The sequence below is a fragment of the Mesocricetus auratus genome, unplaced genomic scaffold (assembly GCF_017639785.1).
Source record: "Mesocricetus auratus isolate SY011 unplaced genomic scaffold, BCM_Maur_2.0 Super-Scaffold_100026, whole genome shotgun sequence".
In the NCBI taxonomy this organism is placed as follows: domain Eukaryota; kingdom Metazoa; phylum Chordata; class Mammalia; order Rodentia; family Cricetidae; genus Mesocricetus; species Mesocricetus auratus.
The window spans coordinates 20,902,348-20,921,538 of record NW_024429207.1 but is presented as its reverse complement, the minus strand read 5'-3'; the positions used below and the strand labels follow the sequence as shown (position 1 = coordinate 20,921,538).

Below are 19,191 nucleotides of genomic sequence, written 5' to 3'. Positions count from 1 at the left end.
TCAGAGTTATTGCGTGTTTGCAAAGGGTCACACAGAAAACAGGGGGTGGGAGACAGACCGGCATCACCGATAGGGTAATTGCAAATAGTGTACTAAGAAGTGTAAGCCATGGAGCTGACAAGATGGTTTGGCAGTTAAGAGCAAGAGCATATCATAGTTAACAACCTTTAGAAACTCAAGTTCAGTGAATTAGATACCCTTTTCGGATTCCACAGGTTTGGTCCCACGAGATACAAAGATATGTATGTGGACAAAACATTCATACGCATAAAGTAATAAATTAAAATAACTTTAGAGAAAGCCTCTCTGAAATAAAATTATTTAGAAGGTGCACCAGCAGATCCACAGTTCACAACTCTGGTTTCTTAAAAGTACAGTTCATGATACCGAAACTCAAAATAGCACGGAAACAAAACAGAGGAGCACACCACTTAATAGACAGAAGAGCTGAGTTTTAGATTCAAGTCAAGATTACTGGATCCTCTAAGGTTCATGTCAGACGGGTAATGTGCCCACGTCGTAACAAGGTTTGATGGGCGGCACACGTCACGCAAAGGCGTGAATCCCCAATCATCACGTTTATGAACCGAAAAAGGATCGACAAATTGAGTACCTAGGGAGGAATCAAGTCACTCCTACCAGTTACACGGAGAGGGTGACTAACGCCGTGCAGCTCTATTTAGTTATTACACACAAAATCTCACACACCTCAAAACTCCTGGTAGGAGTTTGTGAGCTTTCTCCCGTTTCTGCCGTGGAAAACGAAATCAGAAGCAAAATTGTTGAGCGGACGCTTAATTATGCAAATATATTCTCCATAGCTCCACCTTCCACTCGTTCTCGGTTGGCAGGGCTGTTCTTTGCTTTTCGGCCGTAAGTCGTGAAAAGAAGCGTTGCGGCTCCGCTGCCGGAAGTTTTAGTTTTTACATTTTACGGCAACACGGCTACCCGGGGGCCGGAAGTTGCCAGGTACGGAGTCTGTACGGGATCAGCTGTTGGAGTCTGAACCTTGTCTGTGTCACGGCTCAGTGATCTGTCTTTAAAACTTATTTTTCCAGAAAGGGTAATTCCTCCACGGGTTAGGAGTTTGAGGCTCTCACCATACCGGGGCCCCTCCTTACACCCGCTTGTCCGGTCCCACCTTGTCTGGACAGCTCGCCCTTTCGCCGTCGGTGATTTTAGTCCTGCTCGTTGGGGGACTCCCAGTCCCGGGGCGATCTTCCCACCGAGACTCCAGACCCCTCCCCGCTTTGTTGTCGGTCCCCGCGGGGAACCCAGCTCCCCGCCCCGGGCGCCACCAGGAATGAAGCTGGACAGCGCGGAGGAGAAGTCGCCGGCCGGCCCCTCCATGCCCGCAGAGGGCTCTCCCCCGACCCTCGAGCATGCCTTCTCCAAGATTCTGCACGCGGCAGGCCCGGGCAACGCAAGGAGTGCCATCCTTGAAGACCTCGGTGCTTTGATAGAGGCCGCCGAATGTGACGAACTGTTTGAGGGCGCCAGGATGCCCGAGACCCTGGGGCAGGTGGCGAAGACCTTGGAGAAGCTCGCAGCCCCACCCAAGGAGAAGGCAGAGGGAGGCGATGGGGTTTCCGAAGCGCCTGGGAGAGCAACTGGAGTCGGGTTGCTCTTTCTTAAGCTGCTGGGGAAGGTTAAAGCTGCCAAGACTTCTCCCGCCTGCCCTGCGTGGAGGACGGGCCTCCGCCACTTGGCGGGACCCGCGTACGTTTTTGCGGCCACGCACAGGCTGAAGCAGCCGTGGACCAGTCCAAGATCTCAGAGTGTGGCTGGTGAGGTGCTGTCCTCACTGCTTCGAGTTATGGAGTGCAGTTCCGTGGCAGGGTTCCTGTGCGGAGAGAACGAAGAGGATCGAGGGAGATTTGCCGCGGTCTTGGGCCTTCTTAAACCCCATTTGAATAAGTGAGTACTGCGCCTCTCACTGTTAATCAGGCAGATCAAGGTGTTGGCATATTAGATATCTTAAGGCTCAGAGCGGTTGTGACTTGCTAGAAATGAGGTCACCGGGTAGAAGCAAACTCCGGTTTCCTGCACAGAACGACTGACTGACTGACTGCCTTGGGAAATTGGAAATTCTGACAATAGCAATGGAAATTGAAAATCCTGCCCCATTGATATGGAATCAACTATCTTATGCTAAGTACCCATGAGTATTTGAAAGGATCCAGTCTTTTATCTTGAACTTAAATATTGGCGCCTCTAATCCTAATAACTCTAGTTATTAGATTAGGGTGATTATTATATAAGGAAGTAATAATTGGAGTGAAATGATGAAAGCCCTGTATTATAAACTGGATCGAATCGAATTGCTACTAAAATACTTGCTGTGGGTTTTGACTTGATACTTTTGGTGTTTTGTTTGGAGCCAGGTTTTAATTTTGTTTATTTATTTTTGAGATAGGGTCTCACTATGCAGCCTTGGCCACCCCGAAACTCTAGTGTAGACTGGGCCAGCGTGGAACTAACAGAGATTGGTCTGCAGATCATTTTCTTCTTTTTAGGGTTTTGTTGTTTTTAATTATGTATAGGTGTGTGTCTGCATGAGAGTCAGGTGCCTTCGGAAGCCAGAGGTGTCCGATCGCCTGGAGCTGGACTTAAAGATGATTGTGAGCCACCTGATAGAGTTTCTGGCTCCTTTGTAAGAGCAGCAAGTACCCTTGGCCACTGAGCAGTCTCTCTAACCCCTTCAGGCAGGTTTTCACGTAGCCAAGGATTGTGGCCCTGAATTTCTGATCCAACTGCTAGGCTTACAGGCAAGTGCTGGGATTGCACATGCGCCCCACAGTCTTGCCTCACCATGCCTTGAGTGAGCCCAGGGTTTTGTGAATGTTAGGCAAGCACCTGGCCAACTGAGAAGATCCCTAGTCCCTTGGCACCAGAAAGGTGAGACAAAATAAACTTGGAGCGAAAAGACTTGAAACTAATCTTTTTTTTTTGAAGACATGATTACTTTATAGGCTGTCTTTGAGCTCACTAAGTAGTTCATGTTGACCTCAACCTTGAGCAATCCTCCTGTCTCAGTTAACTCAATGCTGAGATTACAGAGGTACAACACGGTGCCCAGTTTAGTGTTTCTTTTGTAATGTTTTGAGTAGGACTAGGTCAGGGAGCTTCCATGAATCTTGTTTTATTATTTGCAACTAAAGGCGATATACCTATTATACAGTTATTATTTTGAGTAAGATGTGCAGACTTCTTTCATAAAGTTGGTGCTCAGGTAGTGTAAGACACCTTCACTCCCCTCTCTCCCTCCCCAGCACATGTCACATCATCCACCAGCATGGCCACCGCTGACCTCCACAGGACTTTTACATAGCTGTAGTTGTGAATGGCTGCCACTTACTGAATAAGCTTTTACTACCCAGAGTTTGGGCAGTTGCTGAGTATGTATAGTGTAAGTTATGTAAATTAATCCAGTTTAAGTCATAAAATGTGTTTGAAAAAACACTAGTTGTATAGGAAATATATATATTTATACATACATACACATATGTGTATACATCTGTTAAAGACAAGAAAAGAAGCTCTTGCGAAGCTTCAATAGTTTTCTTTGCTGCTGCCGTGTTATTTTACTCAGTGTGGCTTTCATGTGTCCTGGCAGGGAATCCTGGAAGAATAATCCCGCTGTCAAACATGTTTTCTCGTGGAGCCTGCAACAAGTCACTCAGCCCTGGCTGAGCCAGCACCTGGAGAAGATACTTCCTCCATCTTTGCTCATCTCAGATGATTATCAGACGGAGAATAAGATCCTGGGTGTGCAGTGCCTCCATCACATTGTGGTTAATGTGGTGAGCAGCTCAGTTAGGCCTGTACTGATTGGGCAGACAGAGTTACTCCATGTTTATGTCTTATAAGTAGCTTTGTTTTCGTGTTGTCATTGAATACACACACACACACACACACACACACACACACACACACACACACACACACACACCTTTTTCTCCCACCTGGTATCTAGTATCTCATTGGTAATATAAATAAAATGGTAATTTTAGAAGAGACAAAGTCATGCGTCATTATAAAAATGAAAACAAAGGCAAAACCAAAACGTGCTTATAGAAATTAACAGAGTGCTAGTGAAGGAGACTTCTGTATTGTGGAAGTTTTACAATGCATGCAGAAGAGGGTGGTTTACTGAGTCTCCACATACCCATGTCTCATTTAAAATCATTCACATTTTGCCACTCTTGAGAAACCTTTAACTGGATAATTTGTGTGTTTGCAGCCAGCTGCTGATTTGCTGCAGTACAACAGAGCCCAGGTCGTATACCATGCCCTTTTCAATCACTTGTACATGCCAGAGCACCACCTCATTCAGGTATTGTAAGATTTACACCTAACTGTCTGGGTTCTGGTATGAGTAGAGGGTCGTGTTATGTAAGCAGGGGCAGTTTAGAGCCGTTTTCCCCTGGGACAATGAGGGCACCTGAAAGCTGCTGCCTACTTAAGAGCATCTCAGTGTTAAGCCGGCATCCCCTCTCCTGAGCATCCACGAGTAGCCAGGGTTTTATCTTCATGAGTGTCGACTCTATGCTTTTATTAAGTTAAATGTTCTTCCTCTGTGCCGCTCCATGTCAACACATGTATTTCATGTGTAGACACTTAGTGTCATTCTCCCAGCCAACAGCCATTAACTGAGAGCTATCATGTTCTGTGCTAGGCTTCAAGAATAAATGAATCTGAGTGTTTCTGGCTTGAAACCCTTTGGAAGACTTTTATGTAAATATATGACTGTACACATATAATCTCTGTGTATGCACAATACAGCAGCAGCTGTATTATAAGAGGTGTAGCCGGGCGGTGGTGGCGCACGCCTTGAATCCCAGCACTCGGGAGGCAGAGGCAGGCGGATCTCTGTGAGCTGGAGGCCGGGCTGGTCCGACAGCCTCCAAAACAATACAGAGAAACCCTGTCTCGTAAAAAACAAAAAAAAAAAAAAAAAAAAAAAGAGAGAGAGAGAGAGAGATGTAATGTATGACCAGCAGCAATAGGCAGTTAGCAAGGTTGAGGGTGGCTTTAGGAGACTGTGGGAATGACAAGATAGATGTTTATGAAGGGTAAAAAGTGATTTCTTAGGAGGGAGAAGAACACCATAAAAACAGAAAAATCAAGGTATAGAAAGCTGTAAATAGAGACATTTTGTTTTTCTTTGTGCTGGGACTGAATCCCAGTCCTCATACATGCTCCTATTCTGAGCCTCCTCCTCAACCTTTTGTTTTTGCTTTTTTGTGACAGTATCTGAGTCTAACCCAAGCTGGCCTAGAACCCGCGCTGACCCTGGCTACTAAGTGCTGGATGGCAGTATACAAGCACAGTGTCCATCAGCTCCTCCCTGCTTCTGTTTTGCACGCTCTCTACCATAATATTTTGAATATTGAGAGTCCACTTACTATCAGATGGAAAATGTATTAACATGGTGGAGAAAGGAGATTTTTAAAGTTGTCAAACACTTAGAAAAGCATGAGGTCTCCAGAGTGCTAAAAGGGACTGCCTAGATGCCATAACTTCAGATAACGAAGTGCCCACGACTATCACTAAGTCTAAGGCATGCTAGACCTAGATTTCTGGGTTAAGTAAGGTCTGAGCTCAGCCATTCTTTCCATTTCACAGATTACTAAAGAGCAGTTCTGGAGGGGAAGTTTGAAAATTTGCAGTAATATGCACCTCATACATTAATTACGAGTATCTTTTAGAATTCTGTTATATATCCTAGGGACAGTAGATTAATGAAGATCTTAGAAAAGTCAGAAATGCTGTGAATGTCAGTAAATGAACTGTGTTTCTTTTTATTCTTTTCTCCCAGGCCGTGCTCCTGTGCCTCCTAGATTTATTCCCTGTCCTAGAGAAAGCTCTGCACTGGAAGGGAGATGCAGCTCGAGCTACTACACACTGTCATGATGTCCTACAACTGATCCTCACCCACATGGAGCCAGAGCACCGCCTTCTCTTACGGAGGACTTATGCCAGAAACCTGCCAGCTTTTGTGAAGAAGTGAGTGCCTGGGCTGCTTTGGTCATAATCGCCACATTCAACTTCTTAGCACCTCATTTTCTCTTACTTTTTAGGTTGGGGATCCTAACTGTCCGGCACTTGAAGAGGCTGGAGCAAGTTATCATTGGTTATCTGGAGGTTTATGATGGACCAGAAGAAGAAACTAGGTTGAAGATACTGGAAACCCTGAAACTTGTCATGCAGTATACTTGGCCCAGGTATAGCATCCAAGCTGACAGATGAACTAAAAGGGCATGCTTAGGTTAACTTTCACTTCAGAACTTCCCAGACAAAATATTCAGGATATGCAGTGTAGCTGAATCTTTTTTTTACTTTATTCATTTCTAGGATATACAGCTACTTCAGATATTTATATTTGAGCCTCTTTCATGAGCCAGTAGGTTCTGACACAATTAAATCACTTCTCTTCCTTAAAAGTTCTAAGGGTGGGCCCTGTAGTGCAGCCCTTTAATTCCAGTACTCAGGAGGCAGAAGCAGGCAGATCTCTGTAGGTTTGAGGCCAGCCTAATCTATATAATGCGTTTCAGGCCAGCCAGGGCTACATAGAGAGGCCCTTTCTTAAAATGACAAAAAACAAAACATCTCACACACAAAACAACAACAAATCGTTTGGTCACCTAAGTTGGGAAACCTTGCAGATTGTCTTACTTTTCTGTTGCTGTGGTAAGATACCATGGCCAAAGCAATTCCTAGAAGCAAGTTTATTTGGAGCTTATAGTTTCAGGGGGTTAGAGTCCATGGCCATCACAGAAGGGAGCATGGCAGCAGACAGGCAGTAGCTGAGCGCTCACACCTTGAGACACAGAGGATGAAGGAAGAGAGAGCCAACTTGAAATGGCATGGGCTTTTAAAACTTCAAAGCCCACCTCTGGTGCTATACCTTTTAATTTTTTCCACACAGTTCTACCCACTGAGATCAAGTATTCCAGTACATGAGCCTATAGGATTCATTCTCATTGAACACATCATACAGATGGTCTGTCCAGATTGTAATTAATTCATATCAAAATACTAAAGGCTATTTAGGACTGATGTGCAGTTAAGTGGTAGAGCACTTGTCTGTTATGCACAAGGGTTTGATCCGGCTCCCCCCCAAAAAGAGTGCTTGAGAAGTGCTTCATCCTACATAGGCATGTTTAACTATGTTCATCCTGCAGGTCCTACAGCTAATTGAAAAATGGAATTCTTCGAGGCACATCACTCAGCATTTGCAGAGCAGTGATTAGATTGCTATTTAGAAGGCATTCATAGGTGGTTAGATTGCTAACTTAGGATAGGCTTATTTAGAAGGGTAGACAGTTCAGATTCTCGTTTACTCCTGCGACCTTCAAGCCACATACGGAACCAGCTCTGTAGACCTGGCTGGTCTCTGTGAGTTCAAGGCTGGGCTGGACTGACAGCCTCCTAAACAATACAGAGAAACCCTGTCTCGTAAAACCAAAAAAAAAAAAAAAAAAAAAAAAAAAAAGACTAGACAAGTGAGTAGCCAGTGACTGCAAGTTCATATTGACACTTAAGCACTAGTCATCTTTATTTCTCTTTTAAAGCAAGGTTTTTCTCTGTAGTGAAGCTCAAGTTCTAGACCCTCCTGTATCCTAAGTGCTGGGGCTATAAGCACTTACCACTACCTGCAGCCTCACTTTATTCTTAATGTCCAGCCATTGAGTTACATGACTGGGCTGTCTTACCTTGGGTCAGCATAGGGCCTTGAAAAGGAGAGATCTTGGCCCATCTTATTCTCACCCTATAATAGGCCAGTTTCCCTGAATAGACTCAAGCATTGGCAGGAAACAAAGTTGAGTTTTCTGTTTGAGACAGAGCCTCGCTGTAGCCCTGGCTGTTCAAAAACTCACAAACACCCACCCACCTGTCTCTGCTTTCTGACTGGCACAAAGTGTTCCTGAACAAGTCAGTGTGTGTATACAGGCTGCATGCAGTAGAGAGGAACTCTGAGGCTAACAATCTGCAGTCTCTTTGGTCCTGTTTGCAGAGCTTTGGTAGCAAACATCATTTGACTTCAGTTTTCCCATGTCTGGACCAAGTCTTATCCAAGTTTAACATTCTAGTTTGCAATATGAAGGTTTTCTTCCTGATTCCAGAATTCCCTGTAGAGTTGTCGTCTTGCTGAAGGCTCTCCTGAAACTGATATGTGACGTAGCAAGGGACACAAGCCTCACAACTGAGGCCACTAAGTGTGCCCTGCTCCAAGAAGCCACAGACTGCCTGATTCTCCTGGACCACTGTTCTCAGGGACAGGTGAAGGTAAGGCAGAGTCTGCAAGTCGGTTTCAGTTGGCCTTTTTTCCTAGGAAACCCCAGTGATTAATTGTAATTTACTATGTGTATGCCCAGCCAAGTTTGGACATTAGCTTGGATGGTGTTAGATCCCTACCTCTGTACTCCGGTCTTAGAGTGTGGATACCTTACCCTATTTATTTTTAGTGCTAGGGCTGAACTCTTAATACTATTCAAAACCATTTAGAGCATAAAAAAAGAAGATCAGATGTTACTGGCATCTAGGATAAGAAAGAACAAGCAAGCCACCAGATTTTGTAAAATTTAAGTTCAGAGGTTGACACCTTCTATGTGAGACAGACACCTTAGAGTTCTGTTCTGGACTTCAAATTGAAACCAGTACTAAAAGAAGCTCAACGAAATGAGGCTGTAAGCTTCAAGGAGGAATACTTTGGGATAGCACAATGTTCACATAGCATCTCTGAGATGTTTGTCTCGTGTACATGTGCAGGTAAAGGTGACATAGGGTGTCATTCCTTAAGCGCTGTGTCCACTTTCCCTTTTAGACAGGATGTGACAGGGAACTCTGCAAGCAGGCTTGATTGGCTGCCTTGCTAGTGGGCAAGTAGTCCCTGAGGTTCTGCTTGTCTGTCTCCTCCCATACTGAAGTTAGTGTATGTGTTCCCACTCATGACAAGCACGGGGTTTAAACATGGGACTGAACTCAAGCCCTAGAGCTCATCCCACTGAGCTGTTTCCTCAGTTCCCAGATACTCAGTTAACCGGCAGGAAATTCTTCCTTTAGTTTATTCCACAGAATTCTCAGAGCTGAAGTTTATGGTGTCGATACTTGTATTTACATGGAATTAAGACTAATTTCCATTTTTACCAGTTAGAAATCTAAAGATTAAAGGAGCATGAGAAGAAATTCATGCCCTAAAACATGTACAGCTACAGTATGGTTTGTTGTTTTTAGTTTATTAAAACATTCCATTGTTGCCCTTTATGTTTGTGCAGTTTTCTGGTCCAGCTTGAGTTGTTCTGGCTAGGATGAAGCCAATGAATGGGGTTCTTACAAGCATGGGACAGTTTTTAAGTAATACCTGTTCTGATGGAGGCACTTAACCTCACTCTCGTTGAGTATGTGGGAAAAAAGACCGTGGGGAACAGGTTTTACAAAAATTAATGCCTGTTTGGTTTCATGTTTCAGGATCTCCTGTCTAAAATTGTCCTGTCCTGTGAAGACCGCACAGTGGTGAGCTGCATCAGGAAAGTGCAGCAGAGCTCTGCAGCTGTTCCCTGTGATGTCTCTTAGATGACTAACCAGCAAGAAAGGGCACTTTTCCTATCCCAGATCTTATGGATGGAGTTATGGAAATTCTATTTTTATACTAAAAAGATTGTAAGTTGGAACTGGTTCTTTCAGTTTATCCTTGAAGCCGGTGTGGTGGCACACCTTTAATCCCAGCACTCATCAGGCAGAAGCACAAAGATCTGAGTTTGAGGCTAGCCTGATCTATAGAAAGTTCCAGGACAGCCCAGGTTACACAGAGAAACCTTGTCTTAAAAAAACAAAAGGGAGCCGGGCGTTGGTGGCACACACCTTTAATCCCAGCACCCGGGAGGCAGAGGCAGGCGGATCGCTGTGAGTTCGAGGCCAGCCTGGTCTACAGAGCAAGTTCCAGGACAGCCTCCAAAACAATACAGAGAAACCCTGTCTCGAAAAAACAAAAACAAAAAAACCAAAAGGGATAAAGAAAAAATGACATTTATAAGTAAAAATGGGGAGGGGAGAATTTAGCAGTTGCAATTCAGAAATATTTACAGGGATAATGTCATTCCAGCTCCAGGAACTCATCTGTTCGCTGTTACAGTACATGTGTTAGAAAAATACTCTACAGTTGAGACTCTTCTCCACTCCAGATTTTTGGTCCACTGAAGTGACATAAATATTAACAATATAAATACTGTATGAAATATAGCACAAAAGGGCACAGTGGAAAGTGTCGACTTCTCAGGGTACAGTGTGAAGGAACGAACTCATGTGGTTTTGGCTTTGGCCATGGGCTCTGTCTCCTGCTCATACTCTATTTCCACATAGGCCCGTTTCTTCCGCAGAGGTCCTTTCAAGGGTGCTTTGCCTTTGTGTTTGGCCTTAAGGGCCTTTTCTTTTTCTTCTTCACTGGAGGATTCTTCATCCTGTTCTTCGTCACTGCCGGCATCCAGTTTATCCATATCCTAATATGTGGAGACAGAAGTCAGAGAGGGAAAGCAGGTTTCTCCAAACCTCCTCCACCCCCCCGCCCCCCACTCTGCCAGTTCAGCTCTTGTGGGTTCAGATCCCCCCCTGCTTTCCCCATTTGCTGCAGACCACAAGACATTCTTATTCTTTATTCCACAGAGCTCACCTCAAAGTCACTCAGGTCACTCTCATCTACCTCATCATCTTCTACAAACTCTCTTTTCCCCACATCCTAAAATAAAACATAGTTACCAGGTTAGAAAAAAACAATGAAGATCCAGCTTAGCCTTCGAATTTCACCTCTTTTCATAAATACGTGAATCAGAGTCTACCTACATATTCAGCTACAAAAATCTACTATTCTCAACTTTAACGCTTATACATAAAAAAGAGAAATTAAGGATATAAAAGTCAGTGCAGTTTGTTGGCTAAACTCTGCTAGATGAAAATCATCACATGATATAAAATTGGGGTGTAAATAATGCTCCCTCTGAATTAAACGAGAATGTGTCATCCTAAAGATTACTTTGTTTCAAAACAAGACAAACCATACTCACCTCTTCATCTTCCTCCTCATCCTCCTCCTCTTCTTCAGAGTCACTCTCTGCTTCCTGTTTCTCTAGGGCCTTGTCGAAGGCATGGATGGGGAAGTTGTAGATGTCGCCATACTAAAAAACAAACAGACTGCCTTTAACTATTCTTGAAAATTACATTTTTCAAAGTTCTTCTTCCTGACAAGCATATTAATATTTATATAGTTTTCCAACCTAGGTACAGTGTGTTTATGACATTGAACAATCAGTGGTTGATAGATGGCTTCTATGGAGAAAAGAACCAAGTCGTTTCAAACTTATTTATGGAACCACATGCATTGGGGTAAATCTAATTTTGCTTAGAAGGGGAAATAATACATTTTAATCACCTTTCCATTTTTCTAAATGACACTGACCTTAGTCAAAAGGCTGAGACATCTTAAAAAAGATTTTTAAAAACTCATTTTAAGAACCTCAAAAGACTAGAGTAATACATAGAGACAAACATTCTATCGGGACTGAGAGCAGAGCTCGGGTGGCAGAGTACTTGTTTATCACATACAGATTCCTGGGTTCAAGTCCCAACATCATATACACTTGTGCACGGACACCTATGATCCAGCATGTGGGAGGTTTGAGGCAGGAGGATCAAGAATTTAAGCTCATCTTTTGCTACATAGTGAATCCTGAGGCTATCATCAGATATCTGGAATATGATGAGATTACAGTTTCAAAACAACAAAATAAACTATAGGGAGGTGCTGAAGTGTGTGAATGTTTGTGGATGACATGGGTATGGCCATGCCAAGGACCCCAGAGCATCAGGCCCATGGAAGAATGGCAAAGCTTTCTCTCAGGGTGAGGCTCAGAGGGGGATGGCAAAGCTGACCTCTGGTCTTCGTGCACATGCTGACTGTGCAGAAAATGACTACCATAGCTCCGCATCCCCCAACATTTATGGTCTGAAGAAGTCCCCACTACAGAGACTGCTCCTATTGAGACTTAGCTAAACCCGTCCCCTTATTTACATGTACGTAATAACCCACTCCCTTGTTTTGCTGTATGCAATAACCACCTTCCTGTTGTAAACATGCTGAGCTTGCAAAGGTGCTCAGGTTTCTCACCTAAGAGCTCACCCAATCACAGCTTTCTTCTACCTATCTTTTTATTCTTTGCTGTCTGAAATCACGTCTGTCCCTGGAGACTGTGTATGCACAGGGAAAAAAACCCATGACATTCATACATTCATTTATTTATTGTTTTTGGGACAGGGTTTCTATGTAGCTTTGGAGGCTGTCCTGGACTCTTATGTTTTTATGCAAAACTGTTGGTCTTGGAAGTGTCAACTGGCAAACGGAAAAAGACGAATTTGTTTTATTCCATGGACAAATTGCAGTGGGGAGGTTATTTGTGGCATGTTTAAAATAAATACACTGGGAGGGGGGTACACGCCTTTAATCCCAGCACTTGGGAAGCAGAGGCAGGTAGATCTCTGTGAGTTGGAGGTCAGCCTGATCTACAGAGCGAGTGCCAGGACAGCCAGGGCTGTTACACAGAGAAACCCTGCCCTGAAAAACCAACTAAATAAGTGAGTAAGCAAATAAACAGTTTGGGGGAAAATCACTCTCTGTACTTTCTAGCATGGCACTACTTAAGAAAACACTTGCACCCAACACTACGAGCTTTCTCACCGTATCCTGTTTCAGTCTTTCCAGTAATTCCTTCTCAATGGCATTGTCCAGCTGGGCAGCTATTAATGCTTTTTCCTATAAGAAGAAGAGCAAGTCCATTATTCCATCAGGACTCATTTTCTATCTATACAAATGTAATTACCAATTTTTAATAAGAATATGATGTAATGTGGTTACTTCCTAGTGGCCTCCATTAGTGAGGCTTTTGTCTCTAGGTAGATACATTTCTCCTTTCCCTCTCAAGGCCTCTTGAGAATCTTTCAATTAAACAATTCCCTTCTATAATTTGCATAAATGTAACAAAGTGAAAATAGTTCCTATGGCTTTAGCAGTAATATTCTGAATTTTTAACAAGCCCTAGATAGACAGACCACACATATATGCTTACATACACATAAAAATGTCACAGGGGCTGGGGGAGATGGCTCAGTTGGTAAAGTGCTTGCCCTGTAAATATGAGGACCTGAGTTGGGACTTCTGTAGGATCCATGCAGGAAGTCAGGCATAATGACACATACTGGTTTTTGTGCTAATAGCAAGAGAGGAGGCAGAGATAGGTGGACTCTGGAAGTCTATGGGAAAGATAGACTTGAAAGATAAGAGTTGAAGCCAATAAAAGATCTCTCCAACAAATAGTACAACAAGCCTGAGGACTGTCACCCAAGGTTATCTTCTGATTTCCACAAGCATGTGTGTGCACTGTGATCACAGTAAGTAAATACATTAGTGGATTAAAAAGGTGTCAGAAAATACTTTTGGTGAGAAGAGGAGGCCTCTGAATTCCCAGGGATAAAGTGTAACACACTCTGAAATGTTTGCATGAATATGGAAACTCGCTAGCTGGACTTGAAAAAAGAATGGGTGCATAGTTAATGGAGAATTAAGATTTCACAATGAATGTAGTCTCCAATCACATAAGCTGTGTGTAGTACACACCTGTAATTCTAGTACCATGGGATGCTGAGGAAGGAGGACCACGTGAGGCCAGTTTAGGTCACATATATTGCTGTCTGGGACAGCAGTGAAACGATAGATTAGCTATATAAAACTCCATGAGATTAGTGGGGGTAAAAGTACCAAAGATTATTGAAGGTGTTCTTAGAAAGACAAAGGGAGGCAAATGTCATTTAGTGAAAGAGAAAAATGCAAATGCCAAGAATGAATGAAAACTGGAGCTTGGAACAAGTGACTCTGAAGTGTACCGCTTGAAGACCATGGAGAGAGGACAGACTAACCCCCAGACAAAAGTTGGAGACTCTGGAGCAGGCCATGCTCTTCATGCATATTGTCAACACCCCCTTTCCTTTAGTAACAAAGTCACCCAGCTTACTGCAGAGCAGCTTCATCCAAGATCAGAGCAGGGTGTCCTGGCGTTTGTTTTTTTACCCAACAATCCCACAGTCAAAACCTTTCAATTTTCTAAGTAATATAACCAAAACAGTAACTGGGCTACTTAAAGACAGGTTTTAAACTCGGCTGAAGGTAATGCAGGCAATGTCAAAATTGTAAATTCTGAAATGTTTGACTTGAATTTTAGACAATTATCTAAAATACCTTTTTACTGTTTCCCACTATATCCAAACACCCCAAAGTATGTATTTTTATCTTTCAGTGAAAATCATAATCTGAAGACATGAACGAGATCACGTCACTGAAGATAAACTACTCATTAGTGACTCGTTATTGAGTTCCATGCATCCAACTCCTTTCAAACATGAAAACACAGATGCTATATAAACATCAGAACAACATGTTACCTCTCTTCTTTTTTCCCTTCGTTCAACTTTCTTACTCAAAGGAACAAGTTTCTTCCTAGCAGAAATCAAATACATTATATTAGAAAATTCAAGTTCATTTTAAAGACTAAAGAATTAGAACAGATTTTAATAGTACGTACGTTTCTAGTAATTCAGGGTGCTAGTAGAGTTCAGTGGCCGAACATCTGCCCAGCACATGCATTATGTGCATGAGCACACACACCTACAGCTGAATGGCATGAAAGTCAGGAGCCTGGGTAGGGCTCACATCAGTAAGTTAGCACTGAGGTGAGGCAGAAGGATCACTGATAAGTTGGAAACTACATAAGTTTCCATGCCAGCGTGGAGGGCATGATGTTGTTTTTCAAGACAGTCTTTTCTCTGTGTAGCCATGGCTGTCCTGGAACTTGCTTTGTAGACCAGGCTGGCCTTGAACTCAAGTGACCAACCTGCCTCTGCCTCTGCCTCTAGAGTGCTAGGATTCAAAGTATATGCCACCAAATCCAGCTATAAAAGTCAGATATTTTAACATGTATTTTAATGTGGTTACTTTTGTTTTCTTTAGGTTCACTATAATAAGATTAATGCTTCAGTAAACTAAGAAAAAGGAATTTTCTGGGAAAGGGTCAGGCAATTTTTAACATTCTCTGCTGATGTTGATGAAAGGGTCACACACCATCAGAAGGTATTCTACTAGTCCTGTGGGCTCCACATCATCTTTACTCAAGTGGAGTTCATAGGCCTGTTAATCACATTTCTAGATCATTCTGAAATCTTTCATTTTAGCTTTTCTCGGGGACTACACAGAACAATTTCCAGGCAGGATAATCAATCACATATCCTATTTTAAAATCCTGCACAACCACTGGACACATCTTCATCCCAGAGTTTTTTCTTGGCATATTGTAAGAGAGTAGTCACTGTTAAATTTCACAGAAAACACTGCTTGTGACATGGCCTGGGAAAAAGTAGTAGGCTGGAAGTGAACAAAGGAATGAGCTTGGCCCTTACCGTCGCTTCAGCGTGAGTTTTCTAATTCGAATCAGGTACTGGGTAATCTTGGTAAACCTCTGCTTACACTTGTGCCGAATGAAGCGGGGCCAGTAAATTAAATTTTCGTCTATTTGTTCCAGTGCTTTCTCATAGTTTTTACTAAGCCGGACCTGTGGAACAGAGAAGGGCAACATGAGCGGGAAGGTAAATCGTGTTAGGTCTTCATTGTCAGTACCAAGAGGGCATAAAACACATGGCATCCTTGCCCCTGACCTATGGTCACTGCAGTTTTCTCAATGAGTCTTACCCGCTCCCAGAGCCGCCGAGGAAAAGCTGCTCGTTCTATAACCTTCATATACAGGTAGCACTGTCCTGAGGAGAAGTTAAACAGCTGTGTTACTATTTATAGAGACTAGGAAGAACCTGTTATAAACTGCTGTGTAGTTTTCATACCTTTCTCTTCTTTAATTGTAGCATACTGACTATTTGCCAGAGGACAGGATGACCGATTGCACAGCCCAGTCAGACTATACTCGTTTCTGCAAAAGCCCTGAGTCTTGGTTCTAGGATGCAAGGAGAATAATGTTTACAACCAAGGGGGCAACCAAATGCATGTTAGTCTAGGCTGCAATATACTCACCTTATTTTGAAAGAACAAAACTGCCTGTTTCCTAGTGTATTCCAGATAACCTGCAAGACAAAGTGAAAGCCCTTTTGCTCTGGCCCCAAAGATGCATTTAACATAAAAAGAGACGGTGTTCTCCAGGCTGCAAATGGTGCTCACTGGCAGAATTCTTCCCTGAACGTGCATCACCTCAGTTTAGTCTCCACTGCCACTACCACCAGAATACAAACAAAAAAAGATGGGAACCATGTCAGCCCAGTGCTACAGCACCTCAATGAAAAAAGTCTTTAGGAATGAAAAGAAGTTTTCTTTTAATAGGTCTGATTTGTTTCCTTTACACAGTAGCATTGTCTTGTAAAACAAAACAAAACCAAACCACCTAAATACAGCCAGGCGGTGGTGACAAACTTTAATCCTTTAATCCCAGCTCTTGGGAGACAGAGCTTTGTAAATTCAAGGCCAGCCTGGTCTTAGCAACAGAATTTCACTAATAGTTTCTCCCCATTTTTTTCCAGTATATACAGTTACTCATCATCTGTAATACGTACCTGTGTATAATGTTAAAATTAGTCATATCATATATACCTTGTAACTTTTCACATGTCTCCATTATCAAAGGCTGCACACTACTAGATACATAGATATACATACCACAACTTTATTACCTTTTACTATCTCTCACTAGTTGATGTGCTATTTACTCTAATGCAAAAGCACTGCTGTCTCCATAAACACCTGAGTGTTCGATGGATAAAAGGAAGTACAGTCCTTCAAGCACCATCTATATTTAGTTAGGGGAAAGTCTATAAATGAGCATCAAGAAGTTGCACTCAATTAAGAGCTGTATATGGGTGTATGAGAGCATGGAAGTCTTTGGATGGACTGCTTTGAGGAACTGAGAAAGACTCTAAAGACTAAAAAGAAAAAAATGGAGAAAGGTCAAAGAATAAAATGTGCTTACATGGTGGGATTTATTAGGGATGTCTGATGGGGGAGGAAGGAAACAAAAAATGAAATGGGAAACGGGGATACCGTTCAAGCTTGTGGCTTTTAAACATCATTGGTCAGACAGCTTTTTTTTTTTCTTTTTGGTTTTTCGAGACAGGGTTTCTCTGTGGCTTTGGAGACTGTCCTGGAACTAGCTCTTGTAGACCAGGCTGGCCTCGAACTCATAGAGATCCGCCTGCCTCTGCCTCCCGAGTGCTGGGATTAAAGGCGTACGCCACCACCGCCCGGCCAGACAGCTTTCTTAAGCACCAGATTTGTCCATGCATCTAGCTGCCCACTTGGCATCTCCAAAAGGATTCAGAGGATAAACATAGCCAAATGCAACTCTCGATTCCACACTCCTCCAGAGAATACAACATTCGTCCTAGTTCCCTCTAAAAGAACCTAAAAGCATTTTCTCCAAGATTCAGCCTGTCCTTGTCTTGGCAAGCACATCAAATTCGACATCCCTATCTCACCCTCTTGATTCCTGTAAAGAGTCCCATCGGTACCTTCTATAGTCCGCCTTTCCCACCTCCAATCTTTATACCTCTACCATTTCTACCCTCTTTCAGTGGCTGGCTCAGTCCTATATATATATTTTTTAATCTTTATCCAAATGTCTGACTGGCCTTATCTGCAGTGGTCTCTCCCCTCTACTATTCTCCATTACTCGTCTTTCATGGTACCATTTACCAGGCAAACGTTCCATCTGTTTATTCTCCATCCCCAGAGGGCTTATGAGAGCAGAAGTATTTTTGTCTGACTGGTTAACCAAATCCTCAGTAATTACCACAGAGCCTAGACACTCCTAGAACTGATAAGTATTTACAACTCCCGTAAACAGATGAACGTAGGATACTTCCGAAATTATGATTCAGACAGTAGAGCAAGGTAAAGAAAATCCTAACACAGTTAAAGTAGACTGAAAAGGAACGCTCATGGACGAGCAGGACTCTTAAACATGAATTTTAAACTTTGCACCTCTCCCGCCTGCCAAGTCCCGGGACTACTGACATTCAGCTGGTAATGGCACAGGAGCCCTTAAGCTAGGCACCAGGGACTAAGTAAGTCCAGCCGACGGGCTGAGGCTCGGGTGTCCTGGCCGCTTAACCACGGTGGGGCGCTGAGATAAACTCGAGTGGGAAGCCACTGGGAAATCGGGGTTCTGGAAGTCTCGCAATCAGAAAACGGGAGACGAACGGGCCATCTAAGTATGCGGATCTGAGTCCCAGATGAGAGAAACGTCCCGCACAAAGCCCGGGGCTCCAGAGCAACGGGAGGGAACTCACATCGTCCGACTGCATGGTGTCGGCGGGTCAGCACACCGCGCTAGGCTGGATCAGGAAAGCAGACACGCTCCTTCCGGGGAGCCTCTTCCGGAGAGCCTGGCCTATCCTATCGCGAGAAAGTCTCAATCTCGCGAAAGCCCGTGACGTCTCCTAGTGGACTGAGCGTGCGCGCTTCCGCGTCCTAGCGCTCGGCTGGTCCTGGGCGTGCTCGCCTCCCGCGTCCTTTGCGGTTCAGACACAGACGGCGGCGCGCGCGTCTTGTTCGCTGTGGTTTGGGAGCGCTCGCGCCTAGCGTCTTCCTCAGTGACAGGCCGTGGTGGCGACTCATGTGGACTCACCCCAGCCTCTAAGTGGCGGGACTCATTTGTCCTGATTGAAGGCGCGCAGGAACTTAATACTAATGTCGTCCTACTTCTGTGCTGTGGCCGCGAACCTGTCAGGCCTGAAGGTGTCAGCTGTTTATACCATCCTGCTGCGACTTCTAAGAGTCGTCTCCATTCTGACTTTGAAATGCCCACTGTAGAACTACTTTAAAGCGAAACAACAAACAAAAGCCTGTGTGCAAACGACTCCAAATGGGACAGATACTCCGTCCAAGCCTTTCTTCTCTCATAGGAGTGCTGGGGACCAAACCTCAGATTACCACGCTCATACAATCTCCTGAACCATCATTCAGTGAGAATGCTTTTTAAAGGACAACTGGGGTAATAATAAAATGAAGTTTACCTACCCCATTCTCTTTCCTGAAAGCCATTAAGTAATAAAGTAGCCGGGCGGTGGTGGCGCACTCCTTTAATCCCTGCACTC

General features: G+C 43.7%; 2 protein-coding genes, 1 long non-coding RNA gene and 1 other non-coding gene across 4 annotated transcripts in view; 1 reads left to right on the top strand and 3 right to left on the bottom strand.

Moving 5' to 3' along the window:
- LOC106020827 overlaps positions 1-887 on the bottom strand; it is a 30,780-nt gene extending 29,893 nt beyond the window's left edge. The window contains exon 1 of the long non-coding RNA XR_002382105.2: positions 709-887. This is a non-coding gene — a long non-coding RNA (uncharacterized LOC106020827). The remainder of the gene's footprint in view (positions 1-708) is intronic.
- LOC121134206 lies at positions 494-598 on the bottom strand. The gene has a single exon (XR_005871244.1). It is a non-coding gene; the product is annotated as a small nucleolar RNA U13 (small nucleolar RNA).
- Positions 888-979: 92 nt separating the features above from the next.
- Positions 980-9,677, top strand: Tti2 (TELO2 interacting protein 2). The gene is made up of 7 exons (XM_013110850.3): positions 980-1,917; positions 3,617-3,803; positions 4,244-4,336; positions 5,822-6,009; positions 6,084-6,227; positions 8,130-8,292; positions 9,475-9,677. Exons 1-7 carry the CDS (start codon positions 1,304-1,306, stop codon positions 9,577-9,579), a joined length of 1,494 nt encoding a protein of 497 aa, XP_012966304.1. The 5' UTR covers positions 980-1,303; the 3' UTR covers positions 9,580-9,677.
- A 339-nt stretch (positions 9,678-10,016) lies between these two features.
- Mak16 (MAK16 homolog) lies at positions 10,017-18,504 on the bottom strand. Its single transcript, XM_005066599.4, has 10 exons — positions 18,385-18,504; positions 16,121-16,170; positions 15,934-16,043; positions 15,788-15,852; positions 15,499-15,650; positions 14,488-14,542; positions 12,731-12,805; positions 11,064-11,174; positions 10,673-10,738; positions 10,017-10,502 (listed from the first exon to the last, which is right to left on the bottom strand). The coding sequence occupies exons 1-10, from the start codon at positions 18,397-18,399 to the stop codon at positions 10,305-10,307; spliced, it is 897 nt and encodes a 298-aa protein (XP_005066656.1). The 5' UTR covers positions 18,400-18,504; the 3' UTR covers positions 10,017-10,304.
- Between the last annotated feature and the right edge of the window lie 687 nt (positions 18,505-19,191).